The sequence below is a fragment of the Calliopsis andreniformis genome, chromosome 8 (genome assembly GCF_051401765.1).
Source record: "Calliopsis andreniformis isolate RMS-2024a chromosome 8, iyCalAndr_principal, whole genome shotgun sequence".
Lineage (NCBI taxonomy): Eukaryota > Metazoa > Arthropoda > Insecta > Hymenoptera > Andrenidae > Calliopsis > Calliopsis andreniformis.
The window spans coordinates 11,110,860-11,135,888 of NC_135069.1; the positions used below are offsets into that span (position 1 = coordinate 11,110,860).

Here is a 25,029-nt window from a genome sequence, read left to right on the forward strand (position 1 = left end):
CTGCAAAAACATTCTCGTGCCCTAAAATCCTAAAATCAATAAATAAAGTTTGCACAATGTTACAGTGGTTAACGTTCACTAGTATTGATATTGTGTTCGACGATAAGTGTCAGAAATTTTCAGGGATGATTCTACATGTTAAAATAAGGCGAAAATGAAGATGGGCGAAATTGCGTTTTAGCTTCGTTTTCGAGTTATTAATTATTGAGAAAACGTCTAAAATACGCATGAATTATGTCTGACTTGACTTATTCTACTGAATAAGCCTGAAACATATTTCACTTTAATTTTTCACGTTTTCCAACAATTAATAACTTTAAAACAAAGCCCCAGAAGCAATTTTCGTATTCTTAATTTTCGTCGTATTTTTACATGTACAATCACGCTTTAAAATTTCTGATACTCTGTTATCGAACACTCTGTATATACTTCCCTCGAATAAAGACGATGGTGACAGAGATATCGTGCCATATAAATTTTACGTCAGCTAAAGCAGCAAACAAAAGTGATGAAAATGTTCTTCCTTATGTTAAATTAAATTATTTCCAAAAGTTCTTCAATGGTTTGAAGTTGAAAGCATAACGAATAAAACTCTAGAGAATTACTTGTGTTCAAAAACCTACTTGTATAAATTAATCGCCTGAAAGCATAGAATTTCTACATATTGAAAAAATTGTCAATTTTTTTTACTAGACACTTCAAGTCACATCAAGTATAAATAAACTCTAAGACACACATATTTTTTGTAGAAGTTTTAAGGAATGTTTGTAATTCTAGATATCAAAATAAGACGAAAATAAAAAAAGGTGAATTGGTATTTGAGGTTCCATTTCTGCTTATATGAACTCTCGAACGACAAAGCCTGGGTCAAAGGAGACCCTGAGTATGCTGGCTCTACATATGAATATCAAACAATCTGTAGTCCGAATGTTAATTGCCGAAAGATCGTATAAAGTGCACATGAAAAGTGTCTGACAAGACTTATTCTACTGTCCAATTCTATTAACATTGCTACGCGTGATCTAGCTAATGCCCACTGAAAGTAGAATAAGTCTCCAAGTAAGACACATTTTAAGTGCATTTTAGGTGTTCCTTCGACAATTATTAGCTTTCAAGCGAAGTCTCAAACAGTTTCGTTACTTTTCATTTTCGTCCTGTTTTGTCATGTATACTGTATTGTGAGAATTAATATGAACAGAGGCTATTTAACACTAGAAAGACGGGAGCTTAGTATATACCTATATTGCCTGAAAGCAGTCAAAATGACTGCATTGTGAAAAAATAACTAATGCGCAAAGAAATTTGTTTAACAGTAATTTTTAATATATTTTATATCACTTACAGTCATATAACAAGTTATTAATAAGTATTAACAATAAAAAAAATGTATTTCACACTCAGAGATCCTCCTTCCCATCTGAATGACGTTACAGCGCGTTCAAAGGGAACAAAGCGCGTGGCCAGGGCTGGCATAAAGATTCGAATAACAAGTACGAATAACAATAACAATAACAATAACTTTAGTTATTGAACAACTGCAACTTATCAAGAATATGTCGAAATCGACAATTTATCATGAACTTGTATGTTATCGAACTGGTCTTTTCCAAGCAGTCAAAATGACTGCTTTTCGGCAATATAGGTATAACACATATATATTCCGGAAGTGAAGGACGGGGGGGGCAACAACAATGATTAATTAACCCATTTATATGTTGTAGAAAAAGTCACAAAATTATAAGAAGCTGTGTCATTATTTAAATCATTATTTTCTTAATTGAAATTCAAAAGCAGTCAAAATGACTTGCTTAGGCAATCTAGTGTTAACTGCAATACATTATTATACATAAAATTAATTTCGAGTAGAAATACAATACGCTATATTGACTGTTTAACAAAAAACCGTGTTTTCTGTTTCCATTAATAAAATTTTGCGCTTATTTCGACATGGCATAAATATTTGTCACATGTAAAAATCCCAAAGAATCCCTCCATTAACATTTATTCATACGATACTGTAGAATTACCCTACAACATTTTTGACACCTGTTAACAAACACTCTCTGCACATATCGGAAACATTCGTGGATAAAAAATCCGACTACTCCAGCGGCCAGAACAAATCACTACCCTCGATAGAATTCTCAAGAGACGCAGTCACGCAAGAACGGCCGTGAATGGCACGTGCCACAGGTGGCTCATCGAAAGCTGTTCATTCGCGAAACCGGCGCGTCTTTTCCCTTTTACTCTGTCTGGTGGCCGATAGGAAGCCGTATTTAGCGGATGCCAGTTTCAGAACTGGAATTACTTGACCCAGGCGGCGCGGACAAACCGCGATCGGACCAGTCGGACGTGCCGCGATATAGCGTCAGCATAAACGCACTTACGTATCCTACGTGGGTTGCCCTCGCCATGCTCCAGTAGGCTCGTGGATTTTTGTTCATTAACAAGACACTAGACGCTGTTGGATTGTCGACCGTTAAGCCGGCCCGAGATCAATGTGTACGCGCGTACACCGTCCGATAATGATGGTCAAGATTTACGAGCCGATTACTGATAAACCGTGAACGTGGCAGATTGCCGGGTGATATCAGCGGTCAGGTCAATTGGGCTCCTTTCGTGGTAAATCAGTTGTAAAGTGAATACCGTGATTTATGGCAGTCTTCGCTTCTTCTGCAGTTAAATCTCAATATTTGAGCCGCTTAGCTGCTGTACTGATCCAGAAATCGAAAAGTAGAGAAAAGTGACGGCGCGATAAATGATGTATTTTAAAATTTAGCTTCAAGTTGAGAATTAAAATAATTTATAGTAATAGTATAATAATGATGTAGTAATAGTAAACTGTTTAAGAGATAATTCGTTTCATGCTTGAGATATCAAATTCTTGACAATGAGAATAAATGTGTCAAAATGGTTTCAGAAATATGTTAAATGTTATTTATATACCTACCTACTATACATAATTTTGTTATTTTATAAGAGTAGATGGAACTATGCAAGTAAATTTTTCAATTTTCGGAAAATTGGCAATTAGTCATGTACTTTGGCGATGAAAATGAAATTTTTACAAAATTTTTACACGTTTGTTAAAAGTACTTTAACCGAATTTGAATATGTTACTACAGAGAGGCTTGAACTAGTGTAGAAGATAGAAAAAGTCGAATTTATAAATAATGTAGGTTCTTAGCTTTTCAATATGTAATATTGCACATTTGCTGCAAAAATGACACGACTCCAGAAACGTGATTTTTTAATTATGACTATAAAGTAGTTTGGTATGAAATACATATTGGTAGACATACTTTTTTCTGAGTTGTGGTACTTTTAGAACGAATGTCTGATAAGTATTTAATTCCGCATACATATGAATTCATTCGAATCAGATTCACATGTTCTTAGTGGTTTTCTCATTTCTTCCTCATTACTGTTTTCCAGTGGCGTTGAAATCTTGCGTGAATTATCGATACTCTACATTATATTCAGTGCTTTGTGCTCTTAACTTTCGAGCATAGTACTATTACATACTAAAATGTTCAAATCATCAAACCTTTCATCGTTTAAATGTTCCATTCTTCAATTATTTTAATATTCAAATTTCTCAAACATTATAACACCTAAATATTCAAATCTTCAAATATTCCAATATTTAACTACTCAAACATTTTAAATATTTCAATTTTGTCAGTATGTTACTACTCAAATGTCAATAATTTGAAGAATAATGTAAATACCTATTCAAATATTCGTATTTCAATATTTATATATTCCAGCGCTAAAATTTTCTAATTTTCTAATTTTTAACTACTCAAACATTTTAAATATTTCAATTTTGTCAGTATGTTACTTCTCAAATGATAATAATTTGAATAATAATGTAAATACCTATTCAAATATTCGTATTTCAATATTTATATATTCTAACACTAAAATTCCCTAATTTTCTAATTTTTAACTACTCAAACATTTTAAATATTTCAATTTTGTCAGTATGTTACTACTCAAATGTCAATAATTAGAATAATAATGTAAATACCTATTCAAATATTCGAATTCCAATATTTATATATTCAAACACTTAGATCCCCTAATTTTCTAATTTTTAACTACTCAAACATTTTAAATATTTCAATTTTGTCAGTATGTTACTTGTCAAATGATAATTTGAATAATAATGTAAATACCTATTCAAATATTCGTATTTCAATATTTATATATTGTAACACTAAAATTCCCTAATTTTCTAATTTTTAACTACTCAAACATTTTAAATATTTCAATTTTGTCAGTATGTTACTACTCAAATGTCAATCATTTGAATAATAATGTGAATACCTATTCAAATATTCGAATTCCAATATTTATATATTCAAACACTAAAATCCTCTAATTTTCTAATTTTTAACTACTCAAACATTTTAAATATTTCAATTTTGTCAGTATGTTACTTCTCAAATGATAATAATTTGAATAATAATGTAAATACCTATTCAAATATTCGTATTTCAATATTTATATATTGTAACACTAAAATTCCCTAATTTTCTAATTTTTAACTACTCAAACATTTTAAATATTTCAATTTTGTCAGTATGTTACTTCTCAAATGATAATAATTTGAATAATAATGTAAATACCTATTCAAATATTCGTATTTCAATATTTATATATTCTAACACTAAAATTCCCTAATTTTCTAATTTTTAACTACTCAAACATTTTAAATATTTCAATTTTGTCAGTATGATACTACTCAAATGTCAATAATTTGAATAATAATGTAAATACCTATTCAAATATTCGAATTCCAATATTTATATATTCTAACACTAAAATCCTCTAATTTTCTAATTTTTAACTACTCAAACATTTTAAATATTTCAATTTTGTCAGTATGTTACTTCTCAAATGATAATAATTTGAATAATAATGTAAATACCTATTCAAATATTCGAATTCCAATATTTATATATTCAAGCACTAAAATCCTCTAATTTTCTAATTTTCAAATATTCAGAAGCATTGTATTTATTCCAGTTTTCGGATTACTATTCACAGAATTGCAATCTCTCTTGGCGAATAGTTTCGCGTGCGACCCCGAAAAGCATAATCACAGCCTGGCAGCGTTTATATTTCACGCAGAACACGCAATACGTTCATTCCCTTAATATATCTTTATTATTCTGCGGCATCAGAAGCAAACCGTTTCGAAACCGCAACTTCACGCCGGCCATTGTACCTTCTATTAATGTAGATATATGCGTTTGCGAATTGCTCGTGTACCGGTAGAACGTGCGCTACCGCGGTGGCCAAGTACGGGTAACAGGGTTAATGAGCAGGAGCCAGAGATCTTTTTATTGGGCGAAAACGCGATCGAGTGCCAATGCTAATCCCGCGTCCGCAGATTGCGTTGACGAGGAGGCTACGCCTTGGCTGAATATTCATAGTGGCCGCCGGCGAATCGTTCACATACTTATCTAGTATCGCGCGAAAGCTGCGCGATCGCCTTCGATACGCCTGCGATAATTGTTCGGCCGATAGCCGTGCCAAGGAAAACGCTAAAGGTGTCCGTGAACCCTTAGATTATTATGAATTATTTATTCCTCTGATCGCGCCATGGTTGCATTCAAATGAACGTATTAAAGTTTCCTATTCGCGGCCGATCGTTAACGTAACGGTGGACGCGTCCAGTTGTCACGGACCGTGATAAAGACCCGACAAAGTGTACAGCAAGAATAAATTGCGCGGCTTCGGTTTCACGTCTTTCCTACACAGTCTCTTCCTAATGAATTCGCGTGCTCCAAAAAGGCAGCTAGGAATGATCGTAGCAGTAATAAGATAAAGCATCGACTTGGATCATCGGCAGAATTCATTTCATCAGTTACCGTTACTATTGTTGTGCCTGAGGGGTGAAGTTGATACACCAGGGATTGATATTAAGAATCATTTTTGTGGTGAAGAAGTGGAGAGTATAATGCAACCTTGTGAGAAAATTGTCACAAATAAAAGATTTTGAATTCTCGAATATTTTCTAATACGTAAAGTTATCGTTATTTGTAATTTTTTTTAACACTTAGACTAACTAGAAGAATACTTTTTTTAATATTTTTTGAGTAAGCTATAGCTAGCGTATGTTTTTTAATATCTACTGTAATTAAGCAATCTTCTTTTGACTCTTCTCTAGAATTGTACTTTTTCTATTTGCGATAGTTTCCTTGTGGAGGTATAATTTGTGTACTTCATAACTAAGTATTATTACTATAACAAAATTAAGTATATTTTCGTTGTATTAACTTAAATAAAATTTACCAGGATATAATTTACAATTTTAAGATGCTAACTTAAACTACAAGAACAGCTTAAGAGCTAAAAGGAATAGCAAATAAGATGTAAAGAGAGAATTTAAAGCTGTGAACACGGAAATATGATCAAGATTAATTGTAACGATAACTATATCTGGAATAACATAAATTTCAAACAGAATACCTTAAACGTGCAATTATCAAAATTATTATAAATAATAAATAATAACGAATTTAGTAACTCAGTATTTAAGGCAGCAACTAAAAGTCAATTATTCTGCATATAACTATGTAGGTAAGTACCAGCAGTTAATACTACAGACATATTTTAGCCTCAAATCCAAGCGAAAAAAGAGAGATCATACTAATCTATTTTTAGGAAACGAAAAAGTACAAAATACAGCATTCAATAAACCTTAGAATTATGTCGTAAAAGAAAGCCGAAACTAACGTAGACCAATAAGCTTAAGCTAATCTGAAGGTAAAGCCTGAATTCCCAGCTTGAGCGATGACTAAATCAGCAAATATTCCTAACTTCTGTCTTTATGATCGAAACAGCTACGTGAGAAAGAATGCAATACGGAAGCTGGAAAATCCTAGCAGCGCTTCTCCATATAGATCATGCAGGGATACGGCGCATTCCGTCGAGTGATTCGAATAAATTAATAAACATGACCAAGAGAAAGAACGATCGAGCCGACTGAATTCCACGCAGTCTCAAAATCCCACGGGAGGTGGTAATCGGGGGAGTGAATCCTCTTCAGAATCCCATCAGAAATACCGAACCCGAGCGTTCGTTTATGGACCTGACCAGTTGCATAATGTATCAGCGTTTTCGCGTGAGACTCGCCGCGGTTTCGAGTGTTATACTCCCGTACACCAATCCGCGTCTCGTCTCTGCGTCTATGTGCCGCGAACACGAGGACCAGTTTCGTTGTGGATGCTTCTGTTTGGTTATGTGGAGACTCCTGTTTGGCTATGTGCACGCTCTCACCGACTCGTTCAGAGGAGCACGGCTAGAGTCGTTCCTCGGTCGAGCAATTTCTTGATGCATATTGTCACGCGTTGTTAAGCCCCGAGAGCACCGCCATTACGACCAGTCGGGGGATCGACGGGCGGCAGAGAAAGATGAGGAGGAAGAAGGTAGCTGCACGTTGTACTAGCTACCAGAGAATCGCCGCTGTATTGGCTGGCTGACTAGTTAAACTGCCAGTATCGCCTCCGACTATTATTGTTTACGTAAGGGAACGATGATCGTTGCATTCCCGTGAAAATTGGAATAATTCCGGATGCTCCGTTTCTGCTGTTTTCTTCCCATGAAATGGCTTTAGTGTTCTTCGCGAGGAAGGAGTAAATGAGAAATTTTACTACTTTAGGGGTAATCTGGATGTACCTAATACTGTCTTCCTGAATTAAATAGCAGAATCTGAAAATTGCATTCAAATGTTGAGACATAAATTTATAACGTAGTATTTACGTATAGTTTTTTTCTGTTTATGTGAATTGTTGAAATTCGTATCGCTGTGAAGAATATGGGTTTAAGAAGTTAGTTATCTGAGGTGGATGATCCACTTGATTCATATGTAAGATGCACAAGGTGAAGGTATTGAGGGGGACATCATCCAGTATCATTAATTTTATTATATGTCGGTGGAGGTGTAGAAAAGATATGAAAGTCAGGTTTCATTTCTAACACGTCATTCGATGCAACTCATTTTCTTGAAAAGTACTAAGCCACTTATGACAGAGAACCATTGGTTAAAAAGATTTTTAACTTAAAAGTTGCGAAATTTGCGTATTTGCTTTTCTAATAAAATGTAATATTTTCTTTTATGAAATAGTAGAGATTAATGAAACGAGTTGGCCCATACTAGTTCATAAGTCATTTCACGCTACGTGTGATTTTAATATTATAGATTAATACCAAAGTACAGCAGAAATAGAGATTTCCACATGTGCATCAATTGTTATGCCTCTCTTTTCAAGAATCCTGACTATAAGTCTAATATCTGACTTTAAGTTCTGACTAAATATTCCACGAGATAAGACCCATCTTAAAAGCACTCACAGAAATCTCACTTAAAGGATGACTCTCTACAATACACTGAAAGAAATTAACAAAACGAGGCATTGGATACTTCGCTGAGCGCGTTTTATGAACAACCAGCTCATAAAATTTCAGAAATCTATAACTGCTTAAACTAACGTTGCTCATAACCCGAACATTCCGACCACACACAAGAACTTTCCCTGGGCAAATAGTTGCTGCTCAGTCCCTTCCCAGAGTTCCTTTGAGCTTCGACAGTGGGATTCGGTAGCCTGTAAAGATCGTTTGAACCGAGGGTTAGTTAGCAAAATACGCAACCGTTCAGAGCTGCCATAAACAATGATTTTAGCGAGTGCGTGCATACAACCTAACAGCTGAGTATCTAGCTGACTCCCACGGTTACAGAGGAAACAGAATCTCCTCCGAGCAGCTCAACAAGCCTGGTCTTTACATGTAGTTTGCCCGTCGACGATTCACCCACTTTGCTTTACTTAAGACCATTCAAGTCCTGCGCGAACCGTGCGTTGCCTCCTTTCTCCCCCTGCAAAACGATCGTCCAGCGTTTACCTGACGTTTACCCGGCGTTCTAGCTACATTCCAAAGTCCATTAGGAGGGACAGCGTTGGTAGCACGAGCCCTCCTTTGACTACGCGAGTGGGCCTACTGTTGGGAGTGAAGGTTACTGGTCTTCGGGTCTAAGAGGTACACAATCATCTTCGTCCTCATTTCCGATAAGTTCCTTCTTTTTTGCTACCCTCGGAGAGAGGCCCAGCCTTACTGTACCTTTCTTTCTTGCTGGCTTTGTATCGTTTCGATGTCTCCCTTTTCCTCCTTTTTTGACTAGGGAACTGTTAGGTTTGGATCGTTCTTTGATAATAGTGTCCGAGCGTTGATAGGATCTTCGGATATTGGAGGATGTGACGAAGAATCGATGAATGAAAAGTGCTTTCATGGATAACGGGAGAACTGTTAATTATTAGTATTTAAGAAATAAGTATTCAAGAGTAACATCGTGTTTTATTACCCTTAGATTAGATTTGCATCATCTGCAATGTTATACGACCAAATGAGATATTTGTTACAATAGAATTGTGGTTGTTTCATATTCATGTTCAGTGTATCAAAAAATCATAAATGTGTGGGTTATTGTTCCTTGATATTTATTGTAGGTAAATTTGTTTAAACCTTTTCTTAAACATTAGTAGACGATATGTGATATAACTTAATTTAATAAATAAAATATTGTATGTTATATTATAGTGTAATATTAATGGCAAAATCAGCTGAGGTAGCGAAGTTCTCCTTATTTAACAAATGGGTCAATTTCCTTAAGAAGTACATCAGAATCCTCAAAGTTTAACAAATGGGTCAATTTCCTTAAGAAGTACATCAGAATCCAATCATAAGGATTACAATGTATAAAATACTTAAAAAAACAGTTATCATCGCAAATAAAAGTTTGTGTATTTCTAATTAGATATTCCTTGGCCGAAAACTCACTGTTGCTTCTCTCATTTCTGCTTACATTAGGACTTTCAAAATAAGATAACATCGATGAATAAAAATCAAGTCCTATTTCTGTATCCCGTGACATCGAGAACAAAACTTAATTCGTGCGAATCAGTTCCATTCCCTCACTGGAAGTGGTCAGTAAAGTAATTTTCCAGTTGAACCGAGGGCTTAGGCTAAGTCCATATCTAGGTCGGAATTCTGGATGAATATCGACGGTAACGTGGGCGAAGCGACTCTCCATTCATCCTTTCATTCATCCAGGAATCACTCGTGGCTAGCGGGCCTCACCGCGGCGGCCTTCTCGGGCGTAATAAGCAAAAAAGATCAGGCTGTCGGGCCATTATGTGGAAAGGAACGAAGAAATCATCTACCACGAGCATAAAAAGCGTGGCAAAGGCAATTCTACCGCGGTTGAACCACCGAGCCTTATTTTTGTGCTACTCTGCACGCCCGCGACACGGTGCCTTTCGTCGATTGCTACTAGACGTCGGGCATTGTCTACGCTATTCTTGCAGCATTCGCTCGGCCAGGTGGGAGGAAGTTGCTTATCGGTACCATTTTCTGAGAGAGAATCTAGGAACTCCCACCTGAACTGCTTGTAATTAAGCGAAAAAGGAAAACATCAAAGGAAGAGAGCTTTGTGATTGAGACTTTTTTCATGAATATTCTCTTTCTTGGCATTCTAGAATTTTTGTTACTTGTGTTGGTGGCTGTATCTTGCTATCGAATTTATTAGTTGGACTGTGTTGAAGAGATTGTATACTTTTAGTAACGCTGAATCGCAGCGTTACTAAAGTATACGGTGTATGAATAATAAATTAAAAAATGTTCGGTGTATGAATAATAAATTTTATTAGAAACACAAAGTAAAAGGTACCCTTAAAAACAAGAAATTGAGGATTTGATGAAGTTTATTAATAAAACTAAATCATTGAACAAAATTGTGTAACGTGTAGTTGGTCTAGAAATATAGTGTAGTCGTAAACCTAATCAAACACTAAAATGAACATGTTTACGACACTAGGGCAAGCGAAGTGAGAATATTGGCAGAAGAGGGCTTCAGCTTACAGGACCACGATCAGTAGTTATTATCTGTTTGTATTGGGTGGCACTTCCTTTCGATAGCTCAATTTACTACGCTATATTTCTGGATAAAGTATAAACATTAATAACGTGCCATTTCAAGGGAAGTGATCCAATCACTTAGACATTTTGTTGTTTCTTGACAACTTTTAAAAAATTTAGTTTCCTGTTATGTTCACCTTTATATATTGACACTTCAAAATGAGCATTATTTTGCCCTGATCAATTTCTGTTTGCACGTTGTAATAACAATCGACATTCCTTGTACTTTCCAGGATTCGATGAAATTAAAAAATCTCAATGTCTGTCAAGCACCGACACGTAGAAAAACCTGCATTTGTCTTAGAAAGAACTAAACTACAATTTCTATTCTATATACTGTTTGTCTGAACATAATTCAGATAGCCAAACACCTAGTCGGACAGTTTTATTATTATTGACCACATGAAATCCTCAGATTTTAATACGTAGCTAGCTGTAGGTACTATATGTGTACAGGGTGTCCCAGAATAAGTGTAAGTCCTGAAAAGGGGTGATTCCTGGGGTAATTCTAAGCAACTTTTTCCTTAGCCAAAATTTCCTCCGAGCCTTCGTTAACCAGTTATTAATGAAAAACATGTATATTACCTATATGGCAAGAAATTCATGACAGAGGTTCACCTGGAAACAGAAGCATACACTAATAAAGAATGACTTCGAAGAAGTTCGTTTAGAAAAATTGTTTGCACACCTCCTTTGGTAATGGGTAGATTCTCTGAAAAAGGTTCTTGAAGTATAATTATTGCAAAAATTTGAAAATTATACTAGAGAACTAAGATAAAAATGCTTGCATTAAAAATGGCATTACAAAGAATATTGAAGCTTCTAAAAGGAATTTCTGATTATCATCGAAGATAGTACACTTCGCAAATATAGTAGTACGTTTCTACATTAAATATGTAGATGTCAAAAGTTTCGGAATCATAGTCTCCTATTCAGAAATATGAAGCTTCCACAACCCTGTGTTGTACAGGTCTCACTTAAGGGTTTGCATGTGTTAACCAAGTTCTTTTGATAGAAATTTCATAACGTGTTGCAAGTATTGCAACTAGATTATGCGTCCATCAATGTGTCGACCTGATGAAGCTAGCTGTAAAGCTTGCAGAATCTTGGGAAGTTTCTTTTAAAAGGATATAACTTACATCTAAAAACATCCCCATAATTTCCTACTTTGGATGATCACATAGTTAACCCTTTCCACTTGGAAATTTACGATTTGCCTTCATATGCCCCCTTAGAGGTACCAGTCGAGTGCAAAGAGTTAAGTTTCCTTTTTGCACCTAGATTATTGTATAATTTCTGTAGGTATTTTCTAATGAACTACATATTGTTTAATTTCTGTATTTCAGAAGGAGACGAGGGGTTGAACAGACGCCTCGTCCAGATCGACGAGGTGTTGTCCGAGACGGAGGAGGGTGGCGGAAGAAGAGGGTTGAACAGAAGGTGACGTGCTATGATCAGCATGGAGCTTCCGGCACACACGACGCAGCATGGTGCTCTTCACTTGGGGGTCAGTGTCGGAGTCAACCCAGGTGACCCAGCCGGAAGTACCTTGACCGCCATTCATCCGCATCCTCAGGACCCCTTAGCCCTCCACCACCATAATCATGGAGCTGCAACACCCGGAGGTATACACGAGGACTCCAAGAAGAAACGTATGTTTCTCCTTATGAATCCATTTTCATTGTTTTATACTAAAGTAATGTCGCACGAGAAAGTCGAGAAATAACGTTAGTATGCAATATTTTGATGACTTAAAAATCATGCAACAGATTAAAAGATCTATGTCACAGTTTGTAATATGAAGACATTTTTTTGCGACGCTAGACTTAACTATGTTGCAGTACCAATCAAAAGTTAGAATTAAAGTTAATCTTCTGAATTAAGAGTAACAAAGATCACCTTGTTACATACATATACATACAATTTAAATAACAATGGAGAATTATATTAATTTATTCACTTTCTTATTTTGTATTAAAACAAAGTTTTAAAGTATTAACTTCAAGTTAAAACTACTTTGCTATATGACAAATATAAATAACTTTAATAAGAATTAACGAGTCATTCCAAACGTTTGACTGGTAATGTAGATATAATTGCTTTATAACTTATAATTACTTACTATAGTAGACTTTTAACTTATTCAAGTATTACTTTATTAAGTACTTTACTTGATAGAAGTAAATTGGTTGTTATCAATCTATTAAATTTAGTTCTCCATTGGAATTCGACATTGCAGGGGAGGTATTTAACCCATATACACTACATATGGCGACAAATAATATTGCATTGGCCACAAAGTACACGTAATTGTCTCGAGTAATGCGAAAATATTAATTAAAATCAAAAAAATTTACTCTTGCAGAAAGCAAATCCTTCGCATAGAAACGTTGTTGAAGGAAAAGTGTTCTCACCGCAGTGTTAATAACTTTTTCTTTTCTGCCACTAGACGCCATTGAGTTTATATCGAATTCCAATAGAAAACCCCAGAGATTCATCACGTTAAATGAAAATATTACTGGAAGTTAGTGTGACTATAGCATCTTCATTCCTTGAACGTCAAAACAAACGAGTTTTGATACCTGTCGCAAGGGACGCGTGATCGGTGTTTTATCAGAGTAATTGATCTTCTTGTTCGCGTTGTCGAGTCAATATCCACACCGTAAAAACGGTCCACTGGTAATGCCGACAACTTGTATACTGGTTCTTCGCTGGCCATCAAGTATCAACACACTTGTGGGCATTCCTCAAATTCCCACTACCACTTCTTTGTCCCTATTTAAGATTAGGCATGGAAGAATTTCTGTAGAAAGACACATTTTTATGCTTTTATTAAACACAAATAAATGATTAAAAAATAAACTAAAATTTCTATTATGGTTTCAAGGTATTCTCAACTTAACGAAGGAAGACCTGATCGAAAGAGGAAAGTACTCAATATTTCTGTTGGGTTCTTCTAAAATATATTCAGATTTGAAAGACCTGAAATTTTTAAATTACTCTTTCAATTAAAATTCTTAGTATTTATATCTTCAATTCTGTAGAGGTATGTGTAAATCTTTAATAGCTTTCCTTTTAAGCTAGACATAAATAATGAAGACACATGTTATATAAATTTTACTTCTTTCGGAAGACTATAGTTCATGTAAGTTAAACATATTAAGAATGAAATATTACGATTAGATTGTCAATAACTATCGATAATTACTATGCTCAGGCATAAGCAGTATCAGAAGCACGACGACGTATTTTTTCCTGACGTTCGAAGGAAGCGACAGATAATAACATGGTCATATTTTTCGTGCGATTTCAAGCCAATAGGAATGTTGTACAGGCAAAAAGGCCGGAGCACGTGCTTCGTAGAAAGCCACGATAAATCTTTGTCCATGGCGGCCGATGCTTCTATTACGATCATACGCGATGACGATGCCATCACGTTCGCTGAGTCAACTTGGAATTCAGAAATAGTTTGATAGAATCTCCGAAGTCTAGACTCCAGACTGTCCTGCAGAAAATTGCCAGTCTTCCTTTCCCGCGTTGCGGAGGTTTGAAGTGCTTGACAGAGGAAATTTTACGATCGGCATTATCCGTCTTCTCCAAGACGAATGGATCCACTTTCAGACGTGATTTGTCAATTACGCAGATGCTAGAAATGATTTACGGTGCAATTGTCTGTTTCATGGTACGGCGCGGTCCCATAAGAAAATTTGCCTGACTAAATTTATACTTTCGTTAATTTCATTTGTACAATAGAAATTTGAAATTTCAGTCATACCAATTGCTTCGTTCTTTATTGTTAACAATGCTAGTGTATAATATCGATTACTTTCTCCAATAATGATATAACTTAAAAATCATAATTTTTCGAGAAGTAAGGATATAACTTCATTTCATGCAAAAATCGATTTTTAATTCTAATAATTTAAAAACAGTTAATCTTTTAGTTATGTTATTATTGCAACAAATGAGCGATATGTATTTTCATAAATAAATAATGGTGTATTGAAGTGTATTCAATAGTCCAGTTTTACGGAATGTGGAAATTTATTTTAGACATAACGAATCATTAATAATATTGAATTTTCGTCAAATTAATTAATATCAACGCTAAAAAAGTAGCTTCTAAAGTCGTTCGAAAAATTTTGAGGTAGATTCTGGCATCCATACTAGTACTATGAAAATATTATTCATCTTTAACATAAATTGCAACGTTGATTTAATTATATAATATAATAGACTTTTGAAGCATTTGTCAAGTATGATATATCCACTGCTTACAACTTAAGTTGTTTTCAAGAAAATATATCTAGACTTAAAATTTCTTTATCGCGTTATAATGCCATGGTTTGGTACCGTATTACCATGATACCATTAAGATCATGTTATCGGTGCATCAATATCAACTTAATTGAATCTTATCCTTATGGGACATCAAGTCAGGCGATACACGCCGACCCTTCATCAAAGACCGGCAGAACAAGAGCCGCGTGAAAGGCCTTCTTGTTACGTACGGAACAATCGAGTTAACTGAAATTGCTTCGAGATTCTCGACAATGATCTTTGGAGAACTTGTACATACATGTGTACGCCATATATTTACCCGGTAGTATTATCTATTCGAGACTGAAAATTTCAGTCAAAATTAAAATTTGCATGATTGATCATGAAATTTGTAAAAAAGTTTTTTAATACTTAGTTGCTATAGATATAACTTGAGCTTCGTTGAAGTTATAGGATATAATAGTAAATATTGTTTAATACTAAAAAGTTAGTTATTGGTCTTGGATATAAATTTTAGAATTGTTAGTTTTTGTTCGAGTTTCGGGGAAAAACACTACGATTTTTAATATTTTGCTTTAATATTAATTACAACTTCGTTATTAAATTTTCGAATAGGCACTATTACATTTATTTACATTTTTATTTATGTAAGTAAATATTTACATTAGATGTTACGACACTCAAACATTCTATTAATTTCAAGATTTACTGTTTATATTATTATTTAACTATTATTGCTTTGATGTGACTTAATAATGATGTCAACAATATTTTGAACTCAGCTACTTTTTATTATGAAACTAAAGCAGTACCTATATTAAATGTAAATAAAACTCTGCTTGATTAACAATAACAAAATGGATAACATATAATAAGTTAATAGCTGCTAATAGTTAATGTACCTAGAATTGATATTTTATCAAAATATCAGTATTTTAAAACTGTCATTCCTTCAAATATATTATGTATAAGTATGCGATGAAGGGTCATCATAATCAGGCATAATATAGTACAGATATTAAAGTAATCGTAAAAGAAGCACAGTCAGATAAAATTTAAAACATTCAAATTTTTTTAGAAGGTATTCAACAATATACAGATGTCAGAAAGTTTAAAGGATAATTCTATATGTCGAGATATTAATTATTGAAAGAACGTCTACAGTGTACGAGAAATGTATGTGTCTGAGTAGACATATTCTACTGTCTTATTCTACTAACGTCATTGCGTCTGACCTGGCTAATGTATGCCAGAAGTAGAAGAAGTCTTCAAGTCAGACATTTTAGGCACACCTTAGCTATACCTTTAATAATCAATACCTTGAAAATGAAGCCTCAAATTCAATTTTCTTATTTTTGATTTTCGTTTTATTAAGATTTCTAGAAACATTCTATGTCTCTAGTTCTAGAAACTAAGATCTCAAACTAAACTTTATTGTTTTTAATTTTCATTCTACTTTGATTTCTAGAATCACTCTACAGAATCCACTAAAAAATTGCTATTTTTAAAAATAAAAATCAGTACCTATTTCAGTCATATTAACCCTCAAGAATCAAGAATAAACTTTGCAAAACAATATTATATTTCAATATTATTTCAAGTAATACCTCTACGTAAAGTGTACAAGTGTACATACAAAGGATATTAGTTGAAGGGATAGTTCTCCGGAAACAGTAATCGCACTAAGAACGCTCATTGTGGTGGAGTCGCGCACCTACACGTGTGTAGTCGTTCTTGACGTTGAAAGAGAATGATGCTGGTTAAGGAAGATGAAAGGTTGCCGCCGTGGCAGCAGCCACTAACACCGCACGAGCTAACGTAAACGAGGGAAAAGGAGAAAGGGAGAAAGGAAGAGAAAGAAGAGATCCGAGGGGGGTCGTTAATTCTAATGATATCAGGTATTTGACAGAAAGAGCCACGATCAGTTGGTGGACCCCACATGCTCGTGGTAGCTTGCATTTCTGACTGCATTGACATGCTGATACACCTTTTTACAAGCGAATCCTTACGCGATGATTTGAATGATTTCAGAGTCTGTTTCAAATCGTCTCGATAAAACCATAACTTAGTTTTATAAAATATGGAAGTGTTCTATTTCACAGTCATATTATAGTCTTATATTCTAGTGATTTTTAGTCGTTGATTTTTTCAACAACTTTTCTAACATAAAATATGTTTTCTTATCTGTTATTTTTTGAATATAAAATTTCTTCTCAATTTTTATTAACTCACTAGTGTATAATAATCCTTATAAGTTACTTATTTGATTGTTTATACAATTAAGGTAGGTCTTAGCCAACTATAATGGTCAAATGGAAGTTCATTACTAAACGATGAATATTATATTGGTATAATACTATGTAAATTATAGTACTAATTTTTAATAGTATAGAGATTTATTGAAAAAAGTTCAACTTTAATGTAATGGGTGCAACATGAAAATAGGATATTCAATTGACTAATGCTTGGCTATAATTGACTAGTTTCCTTGCAATTGACAGACAAATTTTTACACAAATCTGTTTTTTCATTAACAATTACGAAAAAATTATACGAACATTTTATTGAAATTAATGAATTTACATCAGAATACTTCAATATCATTTTATTCTACTTTTACTAACATACTTAAATATATTTCAGTCATTTTAGACAAAACGTGTCTGAGAAGCAGTTTTTTTCGATTCTTCCATATTGTACGATATTAAAATCTGAAAACTTTGATTAATAATTTCGTGATAATTGTACGGTGTATCGATTCCATAATTTGCACAAAGATAGCTTGTAGTCCAAATTAGTTTTGCTGAAAATTTGAACGAAGTCTTTACCTTTTGCGTTTAGCGAAGAACTAGCTTAAACCACTATTCTGTTTCGTTCTATTTCCGAACTTTTCATATCAAACTTTCAATGCTATCACCTTCTGTCTTTCTTTTTTTATACTCATTTCACTTTTGAACAGTCAGAAAGCAGAAATTTTTGCAAGCAGTTAGGAGGAAAGCTGTGGTGTGTCAAACTTTATCTGTCATCATTGATAGACTATTAAAGCTTCTTGTATAAGCAAACGACAGAAACTATTAATAAAACCTACTTGAATAGCATATCAAAGTGGATTTATAGGATAAGTACCTACATGGTTACTTTAATATTACATTGCAATGAAAGACTTTACAATGCTTATTACTTATTATAGTAAGAATCATTTCCTTACATTGCATCCTCATCCAATAACAGATGTATCAAGTAATTGTATCAAGATCAGAACTAATTGCATTTGCTGATATTAACGTTAATCAAACCTCAAGCTTTGTTAATGCAATTCTAAATATTTGTCGATTCACGCTGAGACTGGCTATTCGAATTAAATTGATCACGGGGGACCACCTTGGCCCGTTGTGTGAGTACCTACATCTCGATCGTCAGAGATCGATATCATTAGTCTCACGGTCAACGACGACAGCCGCGGAAGATCATTTTGATAGTGACAGACAAAGCCAATAATTCATCGTTAACTAACGATCATTTTATTCCTACATTCCTTCAATTCCTTAACTTGTTTAAGTGACGAAATTTGAAAGATTTGTAGCGAAATTATCAAAAATTTTACTAATATTGATGCTTTGCAATGATTCTAGTAGCTAACGATATAAATATCAAAATCGGTTCAATTTTTTTAAATATATTTTAAGAATTATCTAGATAGGATTTTCATACTTTTTGACGTAAGTAGGAAATGTATACAAAATAAGTTTATTTAAATTATCTTGTGACTTATGTGAAAACTGAAAATTAAATATTACGTTACTTAAAAAATAGAGCACGTTCTAATATTGTACCTTTCGCTAATTACAACATTATCCACCTGTCAGTATGTTTTAACGACGGAGAACATGTGCAATTATATGAAAGGGAAGAAATAAAAGTTTGCAGAAACGTAACTGGATGAAACATAAATTGAGTTCTTATGTACCTACTTTCATTTTTATTGTGCTTTTCGATTTTCTTGTATCAATCATCGAGCGACAATGTCTTGATAGCGAATTTAATTGCATCGATAGAGCAAGCAATGGTAGATCACTCTTCGATTACCTCTAGTAGCGCGTGTTTATCCAGTTGCAATAATTTGTAATTAATACTTCACTATATGCAGTGGCTGTTGCAACGTCTCACCTAATGCTACGGAGAATTATATGCTTTGCTAACCACATGATGCTATCAATTCGTCTCACTGAGACCGGGGTTCAGTTTTGCCACGACTTTGTAATCTATTTAATACAACTAATTCACATTCCTTCTTCTACAAATACATATAAGGAAGGTACTGGTTATTAAATAAAGTTTAATGAAAATGTTCGTCAGATCGGATTAAAGAATTACAGTTTGCTCAAAATATATCACATTCGAAGAAATTGGAAAAAATTGGAGTTCTCGATGATTGCTTTTTTGATTAACTGAAGCCAACAAATTCATAATATTAATGTTGTAAAAACTGTCTATTTGTTACTCGTCATATGTTAGTATTTATAAACACTTAAATAAGTGTTTGTTTGTACTAATGATTTTTAATATCGTTCAGAATGTTTAAGATTAAATAAATACTATTTAAAAATAAATTTGTACAATTGTGTCCTAGTTATTAAGTATAACCCATTTTGAATTGAAGTAAGATTTCGATAGGGTTAGAAATATTCGTATCAAGGATAAAATATGTAATCATGTGGCGAGCCAGGAATTTCATATGCATCGAAACTGTCCGCCTCTGTAAAGAAACGTGATGATGAATGCAACGTTGTAAAACCTGCCTCTGGAACTTGCCGTCATACAAAATTAACAAGTTTATTTCACAACTTATGTCAAAGAAGTAGAGTCCTTCGCACTTTGTCAGTTCGAATGAAAAATTAGTATCACATTGACAATCGTTTCATATCTACTGTTCCTTGATTCTTGTAACATTTAAGTGTCTGACAATATACTGAAATTAATCGGAGGCCTAATACTTTTTACAGTTGAAATGCAATTAATTGTGTTTTATTTTCACGACTTGTGTATGATCCTAAATTCATTCATATCGATAGGAACAATTCTCTGCGAAAATTAATGTCGAAAAACAAGATAGGTACACTGCATCTTATAATTATGAGATCAACTTGTAATATTTAAATCATATATTAAATTAAGTGAAGCTGGATAAAGGTAAAATGAGGATATGAAAATGCCCATACCTTTAATTAAAAAGTAAACTATTTCATAATAGTTATACCAATTGTATTTCAATCATAAGATAGAATGAGTAGAACTTTTAGAACGATTTTATAATTATAGAACGCAGTGTATAACAAAAGTTCGAAATCCATAAAGGATTATGATATTCGCATGTTCGAAATTTAAATATATTTTACTTTTCCTATTTAACTCGAGAAATTTCAAGACGAATGAAATATAATACATTCATCTATTTAAATAAAGTAAACGAAAGAAAAGAATATAATACATTGTGTAGAAAGGTAGCTTTTACAACTCATGCCTCTCATAAAGAGATTAAGTTTATTTGAAGACCCTACAGGTATTTAACCCATAGTCACGTGATTAGTACTCTGCGTATGCGCAGTCGCGGTTCTCGGAATTCCCTCGCGTATCGTTCAGACGTCAAAACTGTCCCTCGATTTTCATTTACTTTTTCGTAGAACAAACTTTTAATTCTACATTATTCAATTCAATTTTAATGTTCGTAGTTTCAATATCTCGGCTTTTTGTGTTTTCTCATAAAAATTCAAGTAAGAAAATATCGGTAGATTATCTTTTCCAATTACATGATCATCGTAGATTAACCCTATGTATTATGGAAACGTTGGAAAAGGAACGATAGAACTGAGGGTACAAGTGGAACAGTTGCGGAACGATATGGAATGGGGAACTTGAAGTCACGGTTTGGAATTCTTACCAGTCCCTTAATATTTGTGTTAAAATAGTTCAGTTTGTGAGTTTTCAATTAAAATTGTATTTAAAATGATTCCTTGTACGACAAAGTTATCAGAAGAGTGTTATCTCAAAAATCTTTCAGTGTAGATTATAGTTTTTCGAAATTCTCTATAACCCTATCAATGCATCATCGATATTTCGTTGAAGCCTCCTTTTATAACACAAAAGTGCGCGAAATTTGAATCATGTAGAAGAGTGAAGTGGACCATTCTTTATAAATAAAGGCAGTGATTTCTTTCGTAAATCAGCGGCTTTGAATGTTGAACAGGTATGTGATTTCTGATTATGAATAAACTATAGACTTTTGTGCATTTATGGAAAATTTAATAATGTAAAGATATACAAAATGCATGTAATTATAAATATAATGAAATATTCAAAGTAGAGTACCTGCCTACGTATTATAAACGAATACTTCACTTAAAGAAAAAAGGTGAATTTAGGAAATCTGTTTAATTTATACGCTTAATTTACATTTTTAATGGTTATTATAACAAAATATGTCTTTTATAAAAGAAATTATAGGTATTTATATGATATTAAATTCAAAGTATCGATACTATTATTATTTTATTGTAAATTACTAACTTAATTTACAGTTTTATAGTATCTTTCAGATTTTACACAATTTTTTTCGTTTCAAATAAAGAATGTTTTGAACCATATAATTCCATTAACTTTATGAATCTTACATTCACTAGGAATTCTCCTTAATTACATTTATAACCTTCATTCATACCATAAATGACTAAACAATTGTCTCAAAAAAAATCTTGTCAAAGCATATTTTTCGTTTGTTTTCTATTATGGCATCTGCAAGTGACTAGTAGCATGTGATATATATTTGTTTGTATTGTTCTTTAGCAAGAAAGTGTTCGGGGGGAGATAGCAACAGGTTATTTATGGGGTTAAATAAAGGAGCACTATGCGATGCTGCGATACCAGGCAGTAGTACAAATAGGTTGCAACTCGCTGCCATACCCTGCTATCTTTCCTCGTTGCAAGTTGTCATGATGCACAACGTGCAACATTAGAAGCCACTCTTTTTGCAGACATGAATTCTCGTTCTGAATTTCGACGCAGTTTACACAATAAGACTTGAACACAAGACTTCTCCTTTTGTAAGAAATTCCAACTTCATCGCTAGAATAAGTGGATTTTTATTACTGAGACTTGAATTTCAGTGGAATGTTGTTTTTGAATCAAATTAGATAAGTCGAGTAGGGTCAACTAGGTCGATTAATTGAAGAGTGTTCGATGTCAGGTGATTAGATCGTTATTCATTTTCTTTAGCATGCGTGTTCTGAGCGTAATGGTACTCTGAATTCATTGGTTTAGTAATGATGCACGATTTTGAGGTTACAAAGACTTTATTTAATCCTCGAATAGTAGGCCACTTTGACGAGTGAATGACGATTTTCGAGTCCATTCTGACTAAAATATAAATTCTTTATCTATTTTTTCAATAAAGTTTTGTGTTACTATATTTGTAACTTTTTTATATGTTAGTGCTTGTTTTCACAAGATTGTTTATCTATTTTTAATAGAATTATTACTGTTAGCCATTAACTCAGCGAACACGTAAAATATAATATTGTTTATTGGATGCATATGACATACATATAGTGCATATATGATAACTATCGTATTATTTGTGTATAATTATTATTCTTGGTTAAACTTCGTTTCGAGGGATCCAAAATTTACGATCTAAAAATACCAACTTAAGTTTAGGAATCCATTGGTTTGAAAATTTCGCGTATGTAAAATTTAGCGGTTTTAGTTTAGCCTAAAACTTATTTTTTATTATTTCGACGTCATATTTGCTCCCATTCATAAGATCATGTGAATTGTAGGTAGAAGAAATCTCCAGTTAGTTCTAATCTCCTGAACCTGAACGGTTAAGGTCATTCAAAAATTGTTTCAATAGATACTAAAATTTCTTCATTTGATACATTTTATTAATAATTATCTCTGTGATATGTAGAACAAGCTCAATATGAAGTAGTTACGTCCAGTATGCAATCAAGCATATATTCATACATATGTAGATACACAGTTTATTCTGTAAACCCGTTTAGCGTTTTATTTTGAGCTAAGCTAGGAATATCAACCAGCTAGGAATACTAGATAATATTAAATATAAGGATGTTGTTACTATGGATAACAGCAATGTTATTTATCATTTATGATTGTAAAAAGTACATTACTGGTTTTTCGTAGTAAAAATTGAAATTTAAGTTTCTTTTTATCACTTTTCTATTAATCTATGTTTATTAGAACAGTAAATACAAACATTATTATTCAAAAACATATTCTTGCTCACAAGAATAAATGCATTTTTGTTATTATTATGTACCAATTTTTGCTGAGACAAAATTTGCAAATCTGCGAATACAAAACGAAATACTAAATCATTATATACAAAAATTTACATTTAACTTATTGTTACCTTTGTATACCCAAATATTTTATGATTGTTTCGATTTTACATTCTATCTATGAAAAGGAGACCAACATGATCTACGCAAATACAATTTTATTCGCATTGCCCATAATTTCAGATGTCAATATAAAATTTCGTTTTCTTTTTTTTGAACAGATGATGGCAGTCACGGGATGAACCAAGATGGTGAGTGGAACAAATTTCAATTTGATCTAGTCAAACGGTAAACTGCAGTGTTATGGATTGAAAATCGTTGAATAAGAACGACCACAGTCTTTAACCTAGAGATGGAATCGTCTTTTTTTTGAGACATCATGGTGTCCTGTCATCGGTTTCGTGGTCAATCCTGTGATCTATGAAAACGAATTAAGAGTAAGTGAGGCAGAACAACTCCAGTTCTAGAATTTGAAGATAATAATCTTTAACACCTCGGTTAATGTGGTGACAAGATTGTAACAAACAATATGGTGGGACCACTGCGATTTCATTATGCAAAAATAGTAACAATCAGAAAATTCAAAATTTTTCAATCCATTAATTTCTGTGAGTTATCTATGCATGTTTTTCACACTGAATATTAAAAGATGAGTTAGTAGATCTACATATCGCGCGCTGGACATAAATATGGCACTAATGGATTCCCAGTGTTTTATTAGAGTATAAATATAATTTTTATTGAAATAAAAGTCGAGGATAATAGGTCCTAGTATTATAAACACTTGATAAGAAATTACGAATCTGCCATATTTACTAGCCCTATTATTCTTGAGTATATAGCATTTATGAGGGCATTTATATCAGTAAAGTGACACAAAGTGAAGGTGACGATTATTCACAATTTTTAATCAAGAATTGAAAGGGATTTTCAATCCAGGAAACACTGCAGTTTGACAAGAGAATTAGAAGGAGTTAGACTAAAGCGGTAAACAACAGATAAGTTTGACATAAACATGAACGCAGTTATCAACGATCCCGTTATAATTAAATCTAAGGAGAATGGTAAAAATGAACTAACACCTTGATCGCTTTATCGGTTCCACATCCGATTATAAGACATAAGCAATTGCTTCTAGCCTGCTTTTATCGCTGTTGACACAGCTCCTACGAGATTTAATTGGTCCGTCACGCTGATAAACTTTATTTTTGTGCACGTTAGAGAGCATCTTAATAAATTATCGCTGCGATCCGATTCGATGGAGACGGAATTATTAATCGTACCAGGATAATGGTTTCTTTCGCGTCGCTGAAATCGTGTCGCAGCGAAGAGAAATATATCTTCGCGGATCTGTCATGGCTGGAGATCGATGCAAAGTTGCGTTTCAGCAGTGGAACAATAAATCGAG

General features: G+C 33.4%; 1 protein-coding gene across 1 annotated transcript in view; it reads left to right on the forward strand.

Moving 5' to 3' along the window:
• The first annotated feature begins 12,433 nt into the window (after positions 1 to 12,433).
• Sv (paired box protein shaven) overlaps positions 12,434 to 25,029 on the forward strand; it is a 155,414-nt gene continuing 142,818 nt past the window's right edge. Inside the window, exons 1-2 of the mRNA XM_076383307.1 lie at positions 12,434 to 12,635; positions 23,843 to 23,872. Of these exons, the coding sequence (XP_076239422.1) occupies positions 12,434 to 12,635; positions 23,843 to 23,872 (232 nt within the window). The remainder of the gene's footprint in view (positions 12,636 to 23,842; positions 23,873 to 25,029) is intronic.